Below are 14,794 nucleotides of genomic sequence, written 5' to 3'. Positions count from 1 at the left end.
GGGGACATAAATAAAACATAAAACTCAATATCAAAAAAAAAGTATTTCTGTTCAACTAAGGACATAGCAAATTTACAAGAGGGAAGAAATATTAGGGGAGGATATTTATATCTAAAACTGATCCTGTAAGTTAAGGTTTCAATGATTACATTGAAATGAATCCACTGCAAATAGTTTAAATAGGAAGATACTTACTGCAGGGTATTGCTTGTTTTATAGCATGTTGGAAGGGCTGAAGGAAAAGGTTCTAAGATCTTTTTAGAAACTACTCATCAAGCCACAGCCTGGAACTAGGCCACCAAAGAAATGGCAGCCTCTTCTCTGATCTAAGGCCCTGGGATCCAAGAACGCACTTCCACGGCCCCGATCAGGAAGCCTCATGACTGAATGCTTGCTCCGCTGCTACCTCTGCTGCCAGCCCCAGAGCTGTGCGAAGCTGTCTGCGGCGGGAACACACGGCAACCTCCCCCCTCCCCGGCCCCTCCCGGTGAAACCTGGACACCAGACCTCTGCTGATGCTGCTGCCCCAGAAGAAACGGATAGTTTTTCAGCTGTGCTTCCGAGTGCAAAACAGCGGAAGTTAGTCCTAAGCCTTGTTTAGGTCTTCCAAATCTGGCACCAAGTCGCCAAACCTACACCACATCCTGTAAGGGACTCTGAGAAGGGTCACTTTTACACTAGCTTCCAACACAAGGAAAGAAGACCAGAAGGAGGGTTTATGACAAACCATCACATCCCTAACATTGGGAACAGCATCATATCGGGAATATACAAAGAACCCGTGAATAAGCAAGGAAAATCACGAAGCCCTACAGAAAACGGGAAAAGGATGAACACGTAATTCACAGAAGGGTAAACCCAAATGACCAAAAATACACAAAGGTTTTCTCAGAGACATTAGCCATCAGGTGAATACAAAGGAAGTAAAACAGGGAGGTATCACATACCTTCATTGAATTGGTAAAAAAATCAAAAATTAGACAAATGCTAACTTGCTGCGCTTATGGCGTATAAACTGGGGAAAACATTTTGCACTAATCTGACAGTACCTAGGCAAATTAAGGAAATCTTCACTTTATGACCCAGCACTCTCATTTCTGAATATACGTTCCAAAGAAATTCTCACACGGGACCCAAGTACAGAAATATTCATCAGAGTGTTGTCTGCTCTGGCAGAGAACAACAGGAATGTAGATGTTCATCCCTGAGCAAAGGTTTAAATAAACTGTGAGGAATGTCCACAACGGCCAACAGCATTGCACAACTCTAGAGGGACACCATTCACACACGATAAAAGGCGAACAGCGCCCCCTGGTGTTGAACAACCTGGAAAAATTCTCACTCTGGAATATTATACACCAGTAGAAGCAATGAACTTGATATATAATTATTTATATATCATATACTGTAATTACATATATATGTACATTCAAGTATTTAAAGTTTAGCCTCAAGGCAATATGGAATCACTGAAACGTTTCTCATCTGGGACTGACCAGTTCATCTTTGTATTTTAAATAGTTTATTTTACTCTCTTGCCTTGTAGCATTGTTAGAGAAGAGCCAGACTGTGGGCAGGGAGAATGTTTAGGATCTCAGTGTTGGGTGTGATCTGTTCTAGGAAATGGAAAGAGGAAGTAGAAGACTTATTAAAGACGTATTTAAGAGTAGAGAACATAAAAAGTCAAATTGATGTCAAGTTCAAGTAAGAGAAGGCTGGAAGAATCAAGGAATGTGACAAGGCATGCCTTGATGGGAAAACCCAGAAGAGTGCTTAGAGGATGGGAGAAATAATGAGTATAGTTTAGATCCAGTGACTCCTCTAGACCTGTGATATCTAAGGGGACAGTGCCTGAAGCCCAGGGGAGGGACAACGGCTAGAGATCTAGACCCAGCAGTCTTTTGGTAACTTTAGTTGGTAATGAAGACAAGAAGGTACATACAACAGGAAACCGGTGGCTCAATTTTAATATAGTCTAAAGTGAAACCTAATACCACATTCCCTACTTATATTATCCCAAAGCATATGGTCATGAAAATGATCCGTGCATTTTGAGTCAAATGAGGTTCCTTAGAGAAATAATCCAAGTCAGAGATGAAAGGCTTCCAAGGATCACTTTTCACTTATATCACATTTCCAGCCCAAATGTCTCTTCACCTAAATCACTGCAGTTCTTATTCAACCATATATGCCCACCCTTAATATACTAGAGCCAACCAAGGCAACGCACTTTTGGATTTTCTAAAATCAGAAGACACATCAAACCTGATATCCTGAAACAAACTGCCAGGATACTAGACAAACATTTTATACCCTCCAAGCCATTAAATAGCACTGCAAGGACAGTAAGATAGAATGGGCTTGCAGGATATGGGTGGCTGCAAAATGTAGCACCTCTCATGGAGATTTCGCGTATCTTACCTCTCCAAACAGGCATATATGGGTCTATAGCTTTAAAGGGGGGAGGAAGAGGGAGAGGAAGAGGGGCCAATTACCTACAAATATATAGGATAAAAATGAGCTGCAAAAGAATATCTCTATTGCTATCCTATTGTTTTAAAAGATAATACTTGTATGTTAAAAATGAAGAGACTCGTTGCTTATAAAACTTTCCAGAGTATCCAAATGCATTTATTTGTGACCCTGAAATAGTTCTATTCTAGTCCATTTGCTTCCCAATTGGCCTAAACAATCTGTACTTGTTTTAAACCAATAAAACAACAACAAAAAGTAAAAAATCTAAGAAGTCTCAAAACCTTTTAGCCTTCTAGTCTCTAAGAAAAATTTAATGTCAATGTAAACCTCTTCATGGAATATCATAAACTCATAAGAAATTATTTGGGGAAGCATGTATAATAGGGAAAATTGAAAACAGCAAAGACCAAGGTATTAGCACATAATGAAATAAGAGAATTAAAATTACTACTTTTATTGAGCAGTTTAAACTAAAAGGAAAAATGCACAGTCTATAATCCACCCAAGAATAGGAGATGACTTATACTGTATATAATAAATCTAAAAGGACTTGCTCAGTTATGTTAGGAAGACTCCATATATGCTAAATCCTTGGGTCATACATTGTAGAAACACAGCTTTCTCTTTCATATACTTGTATTTCAATAAAACAGGTCAAGCACCTAAAACTGAGTATTCATGATTTTGATTTGATTTGTGACTATAGCTTTAGTAATCATTTTTTTCCCTCTCTCTCTCTCTCCACACACCTCATAGATCTAGCCTTTCCCCTTGATAATCATTAACCCTGAGGCAGCAGAAGACAACAGCACAGACGGACCAATGGTCACAGGTCAGGACCTCTACCAGGCTAAAGGTAACATCTTGACTTAAATTATGTGTCAGCTCCTGAGCTCGAAGGTACAACAACCCCCGGGCTACTTCTCTATGAAGCCAGACAGAGGAACCCAAGAATAGACTTCAGATCTGTCCTTAAGACCTAAAGAAATGATTCATTACCTTTAACTCACCTCCAACAGATCAGCTCCTAACAAGACCCCAACCCCTAACCCACGGTGTCTTATGATTTTGCCCTATATAATCTGTAGCCTACACGCTATCGTGGAGTGGGGTTTCAGAGCATGAGCTCGCATGTTCTCCAGATGGGCCAACCCTATAATAATAAGTGACTTCCTATCTCCACTGCTAACCCCCGATCGTTCATTTCTTTTGGCCAGTGCACGCAGGTGGATGGACTCACATACTGGGGTTCGATAACACAGCCACCAGTCATAGTCACTACCCTTAGTGTTCAAAAACACAAGGTGCTAAGTTCACATCAAACAATGGCAGTCCAACCAATCCAAATCTCCTTTAGCTCAATTAACTTCATCCAAACGATCAAGATCAAAACAGCTTTACCGACTATTAACAATACCCTTTACCCCATGGTATAAATGGATGCTATAGCACAGGGATTTTCTTCAGCTCTAGTAATAAAGAAAAGCTCTCAATGTGCAGAGTATCACGATTAGGAGGAAAGGTAATTGTTGGAACCATAGCCTCTATAAAATCGCAGGGTTGGATGACACTTAGAGGAAGCAGCTTCCAGCAAGATGGTATTCGCTTTTGCAACCTGGGAACCCAGGGTACTAAGAAGAAGTACTAAGAGGGGCAGCCCGTTAGCTCAGTTGGTTCGATCCCTACATGGGCCTCTGAGCTGTGCCTTCCACAACTAGATTGAAACCACTATTTGACTTGGAGCTGATGGGTCCTGGAAAAACACACTGTTCCCCAATTAAAAAAAGGAATAAGAAGAAGGAGAAGGAGAAAGAGAAGGAGAAAGAGGAGAAGAATGCTCTATCCTACAGGAAATCAATGCGCTACTTAAAAGACAGGCAGGCTAAAAGACGTCTCAACTTGCACTACTGCCCTAGTGCTGCTACTAATTTACTGATAAACAGTTCTTTCCCCTTCTGTGTGCATGTAAAGCAGTAATTTAAATGGCACAGAATTATGTTCCATACGTGTCCGCTACTTCACTGAGTACTACAACAAAGAACACTTCTGCTTAAAGTATAAAAAGCGAGCCAACTGAGAGCACTGTTTAAGCATTTTTAAGCATGATTTTAAAACACAATAAAGGCTTAATTTTCTCAAGAAATTACTCCATTACCCCTGCAAAGAAGAAGGCTATTTTCAGCCTATCACAGCTCTGGTGTAACAGATAATAAAGCTTCCAGGGGGCCCAGTATACCCTGGAGACTGACTGAATCACAGAAGAACGGCAGTAAGTTTCCTGTGCAATCAACACAGCCAATTGCATCCTTGGAAAGGAGGAAGACATAAATTCTTCCCTCTGTCTCACCCCTAGTGGAGCAGATGTCAAAGGATGACAAGCCTCTAGCATGGTTAGTTAGCATCCTCTTAATATCATCCAATAACTGTTATTGTTTGTTCGTATAATTTTGATGTTATAATACCTTGCTTTATGACCATTTTAAATTGACTAGGAGTCACAATTTCCATATATGTATGTTATTAAGACAAAAAAGGCTTACAAAGTTTTAAGTCATTAAAATTATATCCAATAACTATCAAATCACAAGGCAGTACTTATTTGTTTCTTCCTAATGTTCCCTTAGTGCTAAGTTTCATTAACATCAGGTTTTTACTTATAATGCAAAAGCAGGAATGAACAGAGTAATAAAAGTTTCTCTATTTCCTTTACCAATAAAATTCATTCTTTCATTACTAATAAAATTGATATTTGGAAGCTCAAAGTTACTGAATTATCATTGCTATTTTAAGATCAAAGGACAAAAATAGGAACAAGTGTTCTCTTAACACAAGTTTATCCAAGTAGCATTAAACCTTCACCACCGATTCAATCATACCTCAATGAAAATAATTAATTTCAACTACCAAAAAAAGGTGAATCATTTAAATTCAACTAGTTTTAGTTACCAGCAGAAAGACGGGAGACCCAACGTCACGGTTTAAAAAAAAATTGAGAACAAGTATTTATAAAGACCTGAGTAGGTTTGGTGTTTATCATAGTAACTAGCACTCAGCAGGCACAGAACAGATACTTGTGGATGGGTTAATGCAAGAGTGGATGGCGAATGAATAGAATCAGGTGAGCAGGCAAAGAGGAAAGAAAAGCTGAAGGAGGTGGGGAAGAAGATCAAAAGAATCCCTAAATCCAAGAGGTATATAAAATATGATATCGACAGTAAGTACAGAGACACGGATATGACTGCCAGTTAGGTCTAACTGCTGGAAAAGATACAAAAGAAGAAATGGGAATTTAAGCAGCTCTTTTCAGATGCTAAATCAACAGAGACAAACAGTGTGCTCCAAGACAGTAAAAAGCTATAAGACAAAAGCACAAAGTCAGGAAAATGAAATAAATGCATGTTCATAGAACAGTAAGCAGATTAACTTGTCCAAAGTAGAAAAGTTTATAAAGGAAACCGTGGGAGGTTAAGGTTGCAACGTCAGGTTTTCATGGCCAGATGTTGTGCAGAACAGAAATACTAAGAGTGTCAGCCTGACACCTCTTCCCCACCCACCCTTTAAAATCAGCACCTCCCCCAACCAGACAGCCACACCCTCACCATATGCTTTTCTTATTCAAACCTGAAAGTAAACCAAAATTCCTGATAACTTGACAAAAATGCTTACAATCATAGAAAAAAACAAACACAATGCATAAAATAAACAATTTGCAAAAAACTAGTTACTAGAAATATTAATTTTCAACTGCTATCTGATTATAGTCTGCCAAGTTTTTGTATACAATTTTAGAGTTGTTTTGTTTTAACAGTTTGGTTCCCATCACTTGGAACAATGACGTTGATTAAAGCAATAAACCAGGACAGGAAAGCAGATAGTACCTATGTACCAGGCAGAGTTGTAGGGGCTTTAGATACATGATTTTATTTAATCTTAACATTAATTTGAAATTACTTCTCCACCTTCATATATGTCAGAAAAAATTACTTGAGTCACTCAACTAAATAGCACACCTATGATACAAATTTACCTAGAATAATCATAGTTAGAATAACTACTGCTACCATCACCCAGCATCTTTTTAATAGAATAAGAAGGAAACACAAGCTCTAAAAGCCGCTCTTCAATTTCAAATACACATGGCTTATATCCAAACGCCTAAATGCACTTAAAACTAGGCCAGTCCTCAGCTCATAAAGCAGTAATTAAAACTCACCACTGAAGCTACTGGGGTACTGGACTTCAATCCAAATCAGTCTAAAGAAACCATGAAAGGATGTTTCAAACTAAACCAAAATGATTTAAGAACAGTGCTCCCTGTCCCAGCTTACGTTGCTAAATTCTATTCCGATATAGGGAATTCACTAAGGCAAGGTGTAGGGGAAAGGACACCATTCTTATCATCCCCTTTCCTGTTACAGTAAGACGGATGCATTATATATATCAGGAATGACTTCTGACCTTCATTCATTTATGGACATTAGGAGGACATCTACACTGTCAGATGCTACTCCTGGAAATAAGGCTGCTCGCGGCCTTAAAAAATTTACCATCTAATAACAAGTTATATGAGAAAATCCTGTTAGTACAAAAATCAAGATAACCTTTAGAAAAGCCAAAAATAAGAATCACATAATACAAATTCTAAAGCCCTTTATTAAAAGCTCACTGACGCGCTGGGTTTTTTTTATACACACTTACAACAGATTTGGTTTTCTAAGTACACATCCTAGATGGGCCGTTTACTAGCTTAATGCCCTTCGGCAAATTACGTCACTTGCCTGACCCTCAGTTTGCTCACTGGAAAAATGAGGATAAACAGCTATACTTCAAGACTATTGTTAAGGATGGGAGATAATTATATAATGCACCAGCACAGGCCCTGGCATTTAGAAGTGCAATGAATATAGCTAATATCATAATTACTGGATTTGGAAAACAATGAAAAATTAATCAGAAAAATCACATTAGAAGTAATGGAGCAGGGGGAGAAGAGACTAAAGTAGCCCTAAGAATAAATAGCTGACAGTAAGAAAGTTTCAAGAAAACTACAAAAACAGATACAAAAACTCTGACGCAGCCCAGTGGAGCCACCAGCCTCCATGCACACATCAATAGCTGTCGAGGCCATCACCAATGTTTTCACAGGATGTAAAAATGAGGAGCCTGAAGATGACAAAACCATTTAAAAGAGATCATGATTTATAAGAATTATTCCATGATTTAAAAAGTGACAGATAAGGGGTGGACTGTTAGCTCAGAGAGCAGTGCTCACAATACCAAGATTGCCGGTTCGATCTGCACATGGGCCGCTGCGCTGCGCTCCTCCACAACTAGGTGGGAACTACTCAGCTTGGAGCTGATGGGTCCTGGAAAAACACACTGTTACCCAATAAAAAATTTAAGCCAGTGGGGCAAGGTCCTCCACAGCTAGACTGAAGAGCGGAACGACAGCAACTTGTCTGTTCCCCTTCCCCCAATTCCCCACCGCTGCTCCCATCTCCCCAATTCCCCAATAAAAATCTTAAAAAAAAAAAAAATTAAAAAAAAAGAAATTGTTTTTTTAAAAAAGTAAATAAAACACACATTAAAAAAAAAAGACAGATAAGCACATAATGGACTTTGGAAAGGTTCCCCTCAAAAGTGACTTAGCATTACAAATTTTAAAATTATACACATCAAAACCTTAACTAACTGCAAAATTCCTTTAACAAGCTTCTGCTATACCCAAGGTGCAAAGGAACCTCTCAAACTTCAGAAGTAATTTTTTTCTCCTAAACACTGAAAAAGATGTATTTCAAACAAATTACCTGTGAAATATTTCAGTGCCATGACCCAAAGCGTCATCAGTTCCTTAACAGCTAAAATAAGTTTTGGTATCCATCATTGCTAGGTGTGTTGAGTTCTGCCAAACACACACAAACATGTGCCACAGAGGTCTCTTTTGCCTTGAATTTTCTCCCTACATTTGAAAGTCAGTGAAAAGCAAAAAACATCTGTTCCTTCCTGCAGAGCTGACAATCCTCATTCTATGGTTTAAAAATAAAGGATGTTTACGGAAACTTACAAATCTAATGATCACCTGCTTCAAAGGCAGCTGGCAATTAATTGATCGTATGACAGGCAAAATTAAGGTCAAAAAAACAATTTCCGTAAGGACAATGCTGGTGCTCCGGAGGCCTCTAGTAATTTTAAGACACCCATAAAATCCTAAAGGCTGGCAAGAAACCAAATGAGATGCCAGATGACAAGGAAACACACAACAGCTGAGATGAGAAGAAGGGGCCTGTGTGCATCCGGATTCACTCCACCACTGTAAGAACAGTGTCCATGAGAGCAGCCATGAGAAAACGAGGTTCACTCTGACCAACAGTCACTTCTTACCCAGCCCAAGTAAGGACACATGTTTAACAATTAAAAGAATTCACCTTGTGAAAAACAGAAACTAGACAATCTCAAAAGTGAAGGCCTTAAATTCTGTAATACTTTTTTAAAGTTTTTGTTCTTTATGTTGTCCTACAGTGTTGGATGTCCAAAAATGAGTAACAAGCAAGGACATTCAGACCTGAATCAGTAGACACAGCTCCTATTTCTGGCTCTGGCCTCTGAATGAATCAGTGTGACCTTGAGAAAGTTATTTCATCTCTTCATCCAGCTCTATCCACCTACCAGTTACAAGACTGGGGTAAACATACCAATCCGTGTGTGTGTGTGTGTGTGTGTGTGTGTGTGTGTGTTTGTTTTGAGTGGGTGAGATAAATATATGGAAACTGTTATCATATATCTATTGGTCACTGACTAACTATTCCACTCATCAAATACAAAGTGGGTGATGTCCATACTAAAATACCTAACTCTGCACAGTAAAATCTCTGCCTGGAGAGGTCAACAAAACCCAGGTACTTCCTAAACAGGATTCCTTGAAGAGCCCCAAATTGCAAATTTGGTAATACTTAGCAAATTAAAATACAAATTTCAAGAGTATACCTTTTTTTTTTTTCTTAAGGAAAACAAAACTTCAACTATTTAGTATCCTATGATCTCCAGAAGTCTTACAAATCCTTCTGTGAAGTCCTCTTCCTTTACCCCCTGCTGAGGAGATAAGTCACAGCATCCTTGGTGTTCCCAGGGCACTGGGCTGCATATCCCTATGTGCTCCTGGGCACTTAGTAAATGAGAACCATGATACAGTGATCTGTGTATCTCCTACCAGCTAGCAATATGGCGTGTGTGTGTGTGTGTGTGTGTGTGTGTGTGTGTGTGTACACATATATATGCATTTGTTAAATAAATTAAATGAAATATTTCCAAAGTCTAATGCTGCCAGAAAGAGCACAATTAATTTAATGAATGAGTCTTAATTATGGTGACATCTTCACTTTTAGAAAATTGCATGTTACCTTAATAAAGGGGAAATACATGATTTCTCACCAACATTAAATTCACAAAAATCAACTCAAGAACTTTCCAATCCTTTCCCTTCACAAATGGCCCCTTGGGCAGGGGAAAATTGTTTGTTTGTTTACAATTTACGTAATGGGTATCAGACTACAAACATTCTTTTAACTTAACTCATGCAATAAAGGGAAGGGAGAAAAATAATTTCAAAAAAGAGAAAGCAAGCATGTAAAATACTACTCTTAAGTATCAGAATCAATAGGTGTAAACTAAAAGATAGCCCATACGTGAAAATAAAAACGTGGTCAATCAATAAAAGTAATACCTCAACATTAACACCATGTAGCCAAGGAAGAAGTAGCTATGCTCATTGAGAAATGTCATCTAAGTAATACTTTATAACCTGTGTATTAAAGTAATAGAACATACAATTTTAAGCTTTTCCAATTACATCTGAAATTCTTAATCATTCAAATATTTATCACAAACCTACCAATACTTGCATAAATTTTCATTTTTTCCCTACTCCTTAAATTCTTATACTCAATATTTCACATAGTAAGAGTAGAAGTTAGAAAGCGTGAAACAAACTGACACTGTCAGTGGGCTTTTAAGGTAAGGCCTTGGAACTTATACGCCTGCAAGAAAGGATAAACTCATAAATACCACTTGACACTTACCCCTGTAAACTGACCCTTTAACTGGGCTGCATGGTGCCTATCAGCATCTATAACACACTAAGGAGAAAAAGTACCAGTTGGATAAGTGTGCTTGTGGCCTTCTCCCCTTCACTAGCTCCTTTTATCTGGACGGTGAAACCAGAATGTTAAGGGAAAATCAAAATTATCCCTAAGATTCTGCTTCAGTATTAATTTTCGCGCATATTAGATTTCACGCATTAGCAGACAGGAGTGACCACTTAACTTGACTAAGTAGTCTACCCACATTGCTGCAGGATACCAACTATTACAGACAGATAACGCATCTATATGAGCAGTCAGATCACCTTTGGATAGTACTCGAATACAGGATTTGTTTCTCCACACTGACCCTTTTCAAAGGACCATGAACAATTTTGTTCTTTTTAATGCTGTGGGTGGGGATGAGGAAGGAAAGAGAATGACGGCTCTGCTAACGACGCAAAAGAGGAGTTTATCTGCCTAGTTGACCCTGGAGGACAGCAGACATGGTGGGAAAACGGACAACGTGGCCCTTTCTTGAGATGACTTAGGACAAACACGACTGAGCTGATCCGTTTATAACGTTGTAAGGAAATAGAGGTTTCACTAAGTGAACGAGCTTTGTGAAAAAGGGACATGTCAGAAGCAGGTCGTGGGTTTACAGCGCCGGGGAGGGCGGGAGGCAGGGGAAGGCTCTGATTGGCAGGCCACCTGAAGGCTGGACCGCAGGGCGAGCTCACCTGTGAACACGTTCTGGAAGCCATCGGCGGCCGCCTGCGCCCCGGCCGCCTTGGCTGTCAGCGCCGGAGGCATCGCACCGTCCTCAGCAGCCTGGCGGTCCAGCAGGTGTGCAGAGCCCCCCGCCCTGGGCGCACCGGCGTCCAGGTCCTCGGTCCAGTCCGCAGAGCGGCTGAGGCCACCCGCGAGGCCGCCATCGGCCCGGTGCTTCTTGGCCTCGGGGTCCGCGGAGGCCAAGGCAGTTCTGGGTCCCCGGCTCAGGGAGGACTCCAGCCGCCTTTTGATCCTGGGGCTCTGGTTGGGGGACTGGGACGGCGAGTGATTGGGAGAGCTGAGCTGCCGGGTGGTGGTCTTGATGTAGCAAGGCGTGATGAGAGGGTAGGGTTTGAAGCAGCGTGGGCTGGGCGCAGGGCTGCCCGGCAGGGAGGCGGCCGCGGGGGAGCCGGGCCCTCGCGCCCCCTCCTCGGGCTCTCCCCACGGCTTCTGCGAGGCCTCAACAACCTCCAGGCCCCACTCCTCTCCTGGAGAGCCTCGGGGTGCATCCTCAAAAGCGTCCTCCTCGCCTTCCTCATCTGTTTCCCCAGCCCCTGGCCCAGGGGGGGCTTCGGCCGCGCCCTCCCCGAGTCCGGCCCCGGGAAACGGGAAGGCGGTGGGCGAGGGCGAGTCTGCGGCCGCGAGCTGGGCCACCCGCGCGCCGGGCGCCTCCGAGGCTCGGCGGCCGTTGGGGGGCGGTGGTTGCTCGGGCACCGGGGGCTCGGCGGTCAGGCTCTCGGGCAGGTCGGAGAGCGCAGACAGCGGCGGCTCTGTGTCCGGACTGCCCGGAGCCTCCCCGGTCGCGCTGCTCCGCCCCAGCAGGAATTGGTCCAGGCCCAGGAAGGCCCCGGGCTGCGGGGAGGCGGCGGTGTGCGGCACTGCAAGGTCCTCCGAGCCCTGCTGCTGCTGCTGCTGCAGGCGTATCGCCTGCTGGATGTCTGAAAGCAAATCCTCTTGCTCCGTGGCCGAGTGGAAGCTGTAGATGTCTGTGTCCGAGCCCGAACTGGTCCTTTGTCCATCCTGCGCCCCGGCCGCCGTTTCCAAATCCTCGGCGACAGCCTGGCTCCCGACCCCAGCCTCCGCCGGTCCAGGGCCACCTGGACGGGTCACCTCAAAAGGGTCGGCGCCCTCGGTATCCGACAGGCCCGTTTCGTCGGCGGACAGGCTGAGGTCCGGAGTCTTGGTGATCAGCGACGGAGCGCTGTCCAGCTCCCCGGTCTGCAGGGCCTGGGAGTCCAGCACATTCTCGCGGGAGCCGCCGGCGCCTTTCCCCTTGGACAGGTTCTTCCTGATCCTAAGGTTGGAAAACACCGAGGCCCTGGAGTCCGACTTGCTCTTCTTCTTGCCGGGCTCGCCGCCTCCGATCCCCTTGCCGTGTCTGCCTGAAGCCTTCTTGCCCCCGCTCCCCTTCTTTGTGGCCTCTCCATCTCTGGGCCCGCCAGCATCCTCCGCGCCGCCGCCGCCTTCGTGGAAAGCATCACCTGCGCTCCTCTTCAGCTTCGCATCCTGGTTCCCCATGTTGCAGTCCAGCTGCTGCGCCGCCGCGCGTCGAGCACTCAGGCCATCCCGGCCCTGCTGGGGCCCCGGCCCGGGCTGGGGGAGGCTCCCGGGCCAGTCAGGCGGGCCGCCGAGCCGCTGGGAAACGAAGCCGAAGCGAGGCGAGCCGGTCCGGCGCTCATCGGCCGCGGCTTTGCACAATGCGCGGTGGCTGCGGCGGCGACTGCAGCCCGGGACCCGCGGGGCGCGAACATGCTCAGTGCGGCGCGCGGCGCCAGCCAATGGCTGCGCGGGACGCTGCCCGGCCTGGCTCCCCGCCCGCCGCCGCAGCCCGCGGGGCCCACGCTCGGCTCTCAGCAGCGCGGAAAACGTTTTCTCTGTCTCCGCGGCTCTCATCTCCGCGGTGTGAACTGCATGCATTGTACCCGCCGGAAGAGCTGGTGAGCTGGAGGATGCACTCCCAACTCCAGGGCTCCGGGACTTGCCACGAGAAAAGTTCCACAGAAAGGAAAAGTTTTTAGCAGGGGAAAAACGGAAGCCGAATTTCAGTGTAGAGGTGCTAAACCGCCCCCACCTGCCTTCGGAAGCATGGCCCTTCAATAAATATTTGTTGAATGAATGGATTGTTCTTTTCTTTAATAATTGATCGTCTTAGGAGAGGTTCCTGCACATAATGCTGCTTTTATGCTTTATACAGACCTTGCGTCTCCATGGGAGAACTCAAGCCATCATTTCAAAAGTTCCTTTTCATTTATTTATTTATTTTCTGACATAATGGCGAGGTGGGGGATTCAGAAAATACTGGGAGATTAGAGTTGATTAAAATGCTAATCTCAAATCCTATGTATTTACCATATAAATCAAACAAAATTTGTATTTTAAAAGGGTGCATATACTATAATTCCCAGGAGGTCAAACTCATCAATATTAAACATGTCCCTATTGTTGCCGCCTATAAAAAGGAAAAAGACAAAAAGGAAACACCCTTAGCTCAAACACATGAATTCAGATGCTTATGGTATAAACAACCACTTTCCCAAGCAGACCCTGGAAGGCAAACTTTGTCCTTGCTTTTATTTTAAATGTTTGCAACAACTCACTGAACTGAGTTTTTTTAACATTGTGGCTTCAATATTAATATTAAAATGTCCCTCATTGTAAATCCTGTCACTGTTAATTACTTGGGAAATTTGGTTGCCTATATTTAAAAAGCATTTTTAAACATCGTTGGTATTTTAAAAAGCTCCAAGCAATAAATTAAAAGTGAAGTAACATTAATCAATAATGTTCCAAGTATTTAAGTTAGAAGTTCATTGTTAACCACTTTGAAATTACTGAATAACATGTTAGTATTCTTAAAGAAAGCCCAAGGAGGAAAAAGTACTACATGTGAGGCGATATAAATGCCCCAAACAAATGTTTCTTTACATATTGTGAACCAACATTTTACACCTCCCCTATTAACCATTTTTATCAAAATTTTAAAAAACGTGCCCTGTAAGTCTGATGTAAAAGCATTACATAGCAATAATTATCAGCTTTTTTTCCTAATTATGTTCTTTAAGTGATAATGTAAAGGCACGTGGCCAGTTGTCCTCAGGTAGCCCTTTTGAGTAAATAGTTTGGAGAAATCAACTTTCATAACTTCGCCAGGGTAATATTCCAGTCTCTGAGCAATTCCGGAGTGCTTGAAAGGTCTTTGTTTCAGCTCTTTCACAAGACTGCTCTTCTGGACTCTAGGCTCCTCAGGGGGCACAATTTGCTGGAGGCAATTAGAATTTTCTGCTTCTTTGAATACTGAGGCACTAGGAATCTTGATTTTTGCTCTTTTTTTTGTTTTTAACAGAACATCTTTGGTTCTGAACTATTTATTTCCTAACTATTTTCTTCTGTGATATATTCTACAAGTTCCGGAGACAAAAGAAGAGGAAAAAGGAAGGCAAAGAGAGAGAAAGAAAGGGAGCTAAGGAGAGAGA

The 14,794-nt window shown here is 42.9% G+C and overlaps 1 protein-coding gene across 2 annotated transcripts in view; it reads right to left on the bottom strand.

Moving 5' to 3' along the window:
* Window positions 1-13,389, bottom strand: part of FMN2 (formin 2) — a 360,055-nt gene extending 346,666 nt beyond the window's left edge. Inside the window, exon 1 of one of the 2 annotated variants that reach the window (XM_019647547.1) lies at window positions 11,291-13,389. In XM_019647547.1, the coding sequence (XP_019503092.1) occupies window positions 11,291-13,238 (1,948 nt within the window). In that variant the 5' untranslated portion in view covers window positions 13,239-13,389. The remainder of the gene's footprint in view (window positions 1-11,290) is intronic. The other variant, XM_019647548.1, reaches the window with a different exon arrangement.
* Between the last annotated feature and the right edge of the window lie 1,405 nt (window positions 13,390-14,794).

This window comes from Hipposideros armiger, unplaced genomic scaffold (genome assembly GCF_001890085.2).
Source record: "Hipposideros armiger isolate ML-2016 unplaced genomic scaffold, ASM189008v1 scaffold_113, whole genome shotgun sequence".
Classification (NCBI taxonomy): domain Eukaryota; kingdom Metazoa; phylum Chordata; class Mammalia; order Chiroptera; family Hipposideridae; genus Hipposideros; species Hipposideros armiger.
Note: the sequence above shows the minus strand (reverse complement) of the source record. Positions and strands in the feature narration are given on the sequence as shown.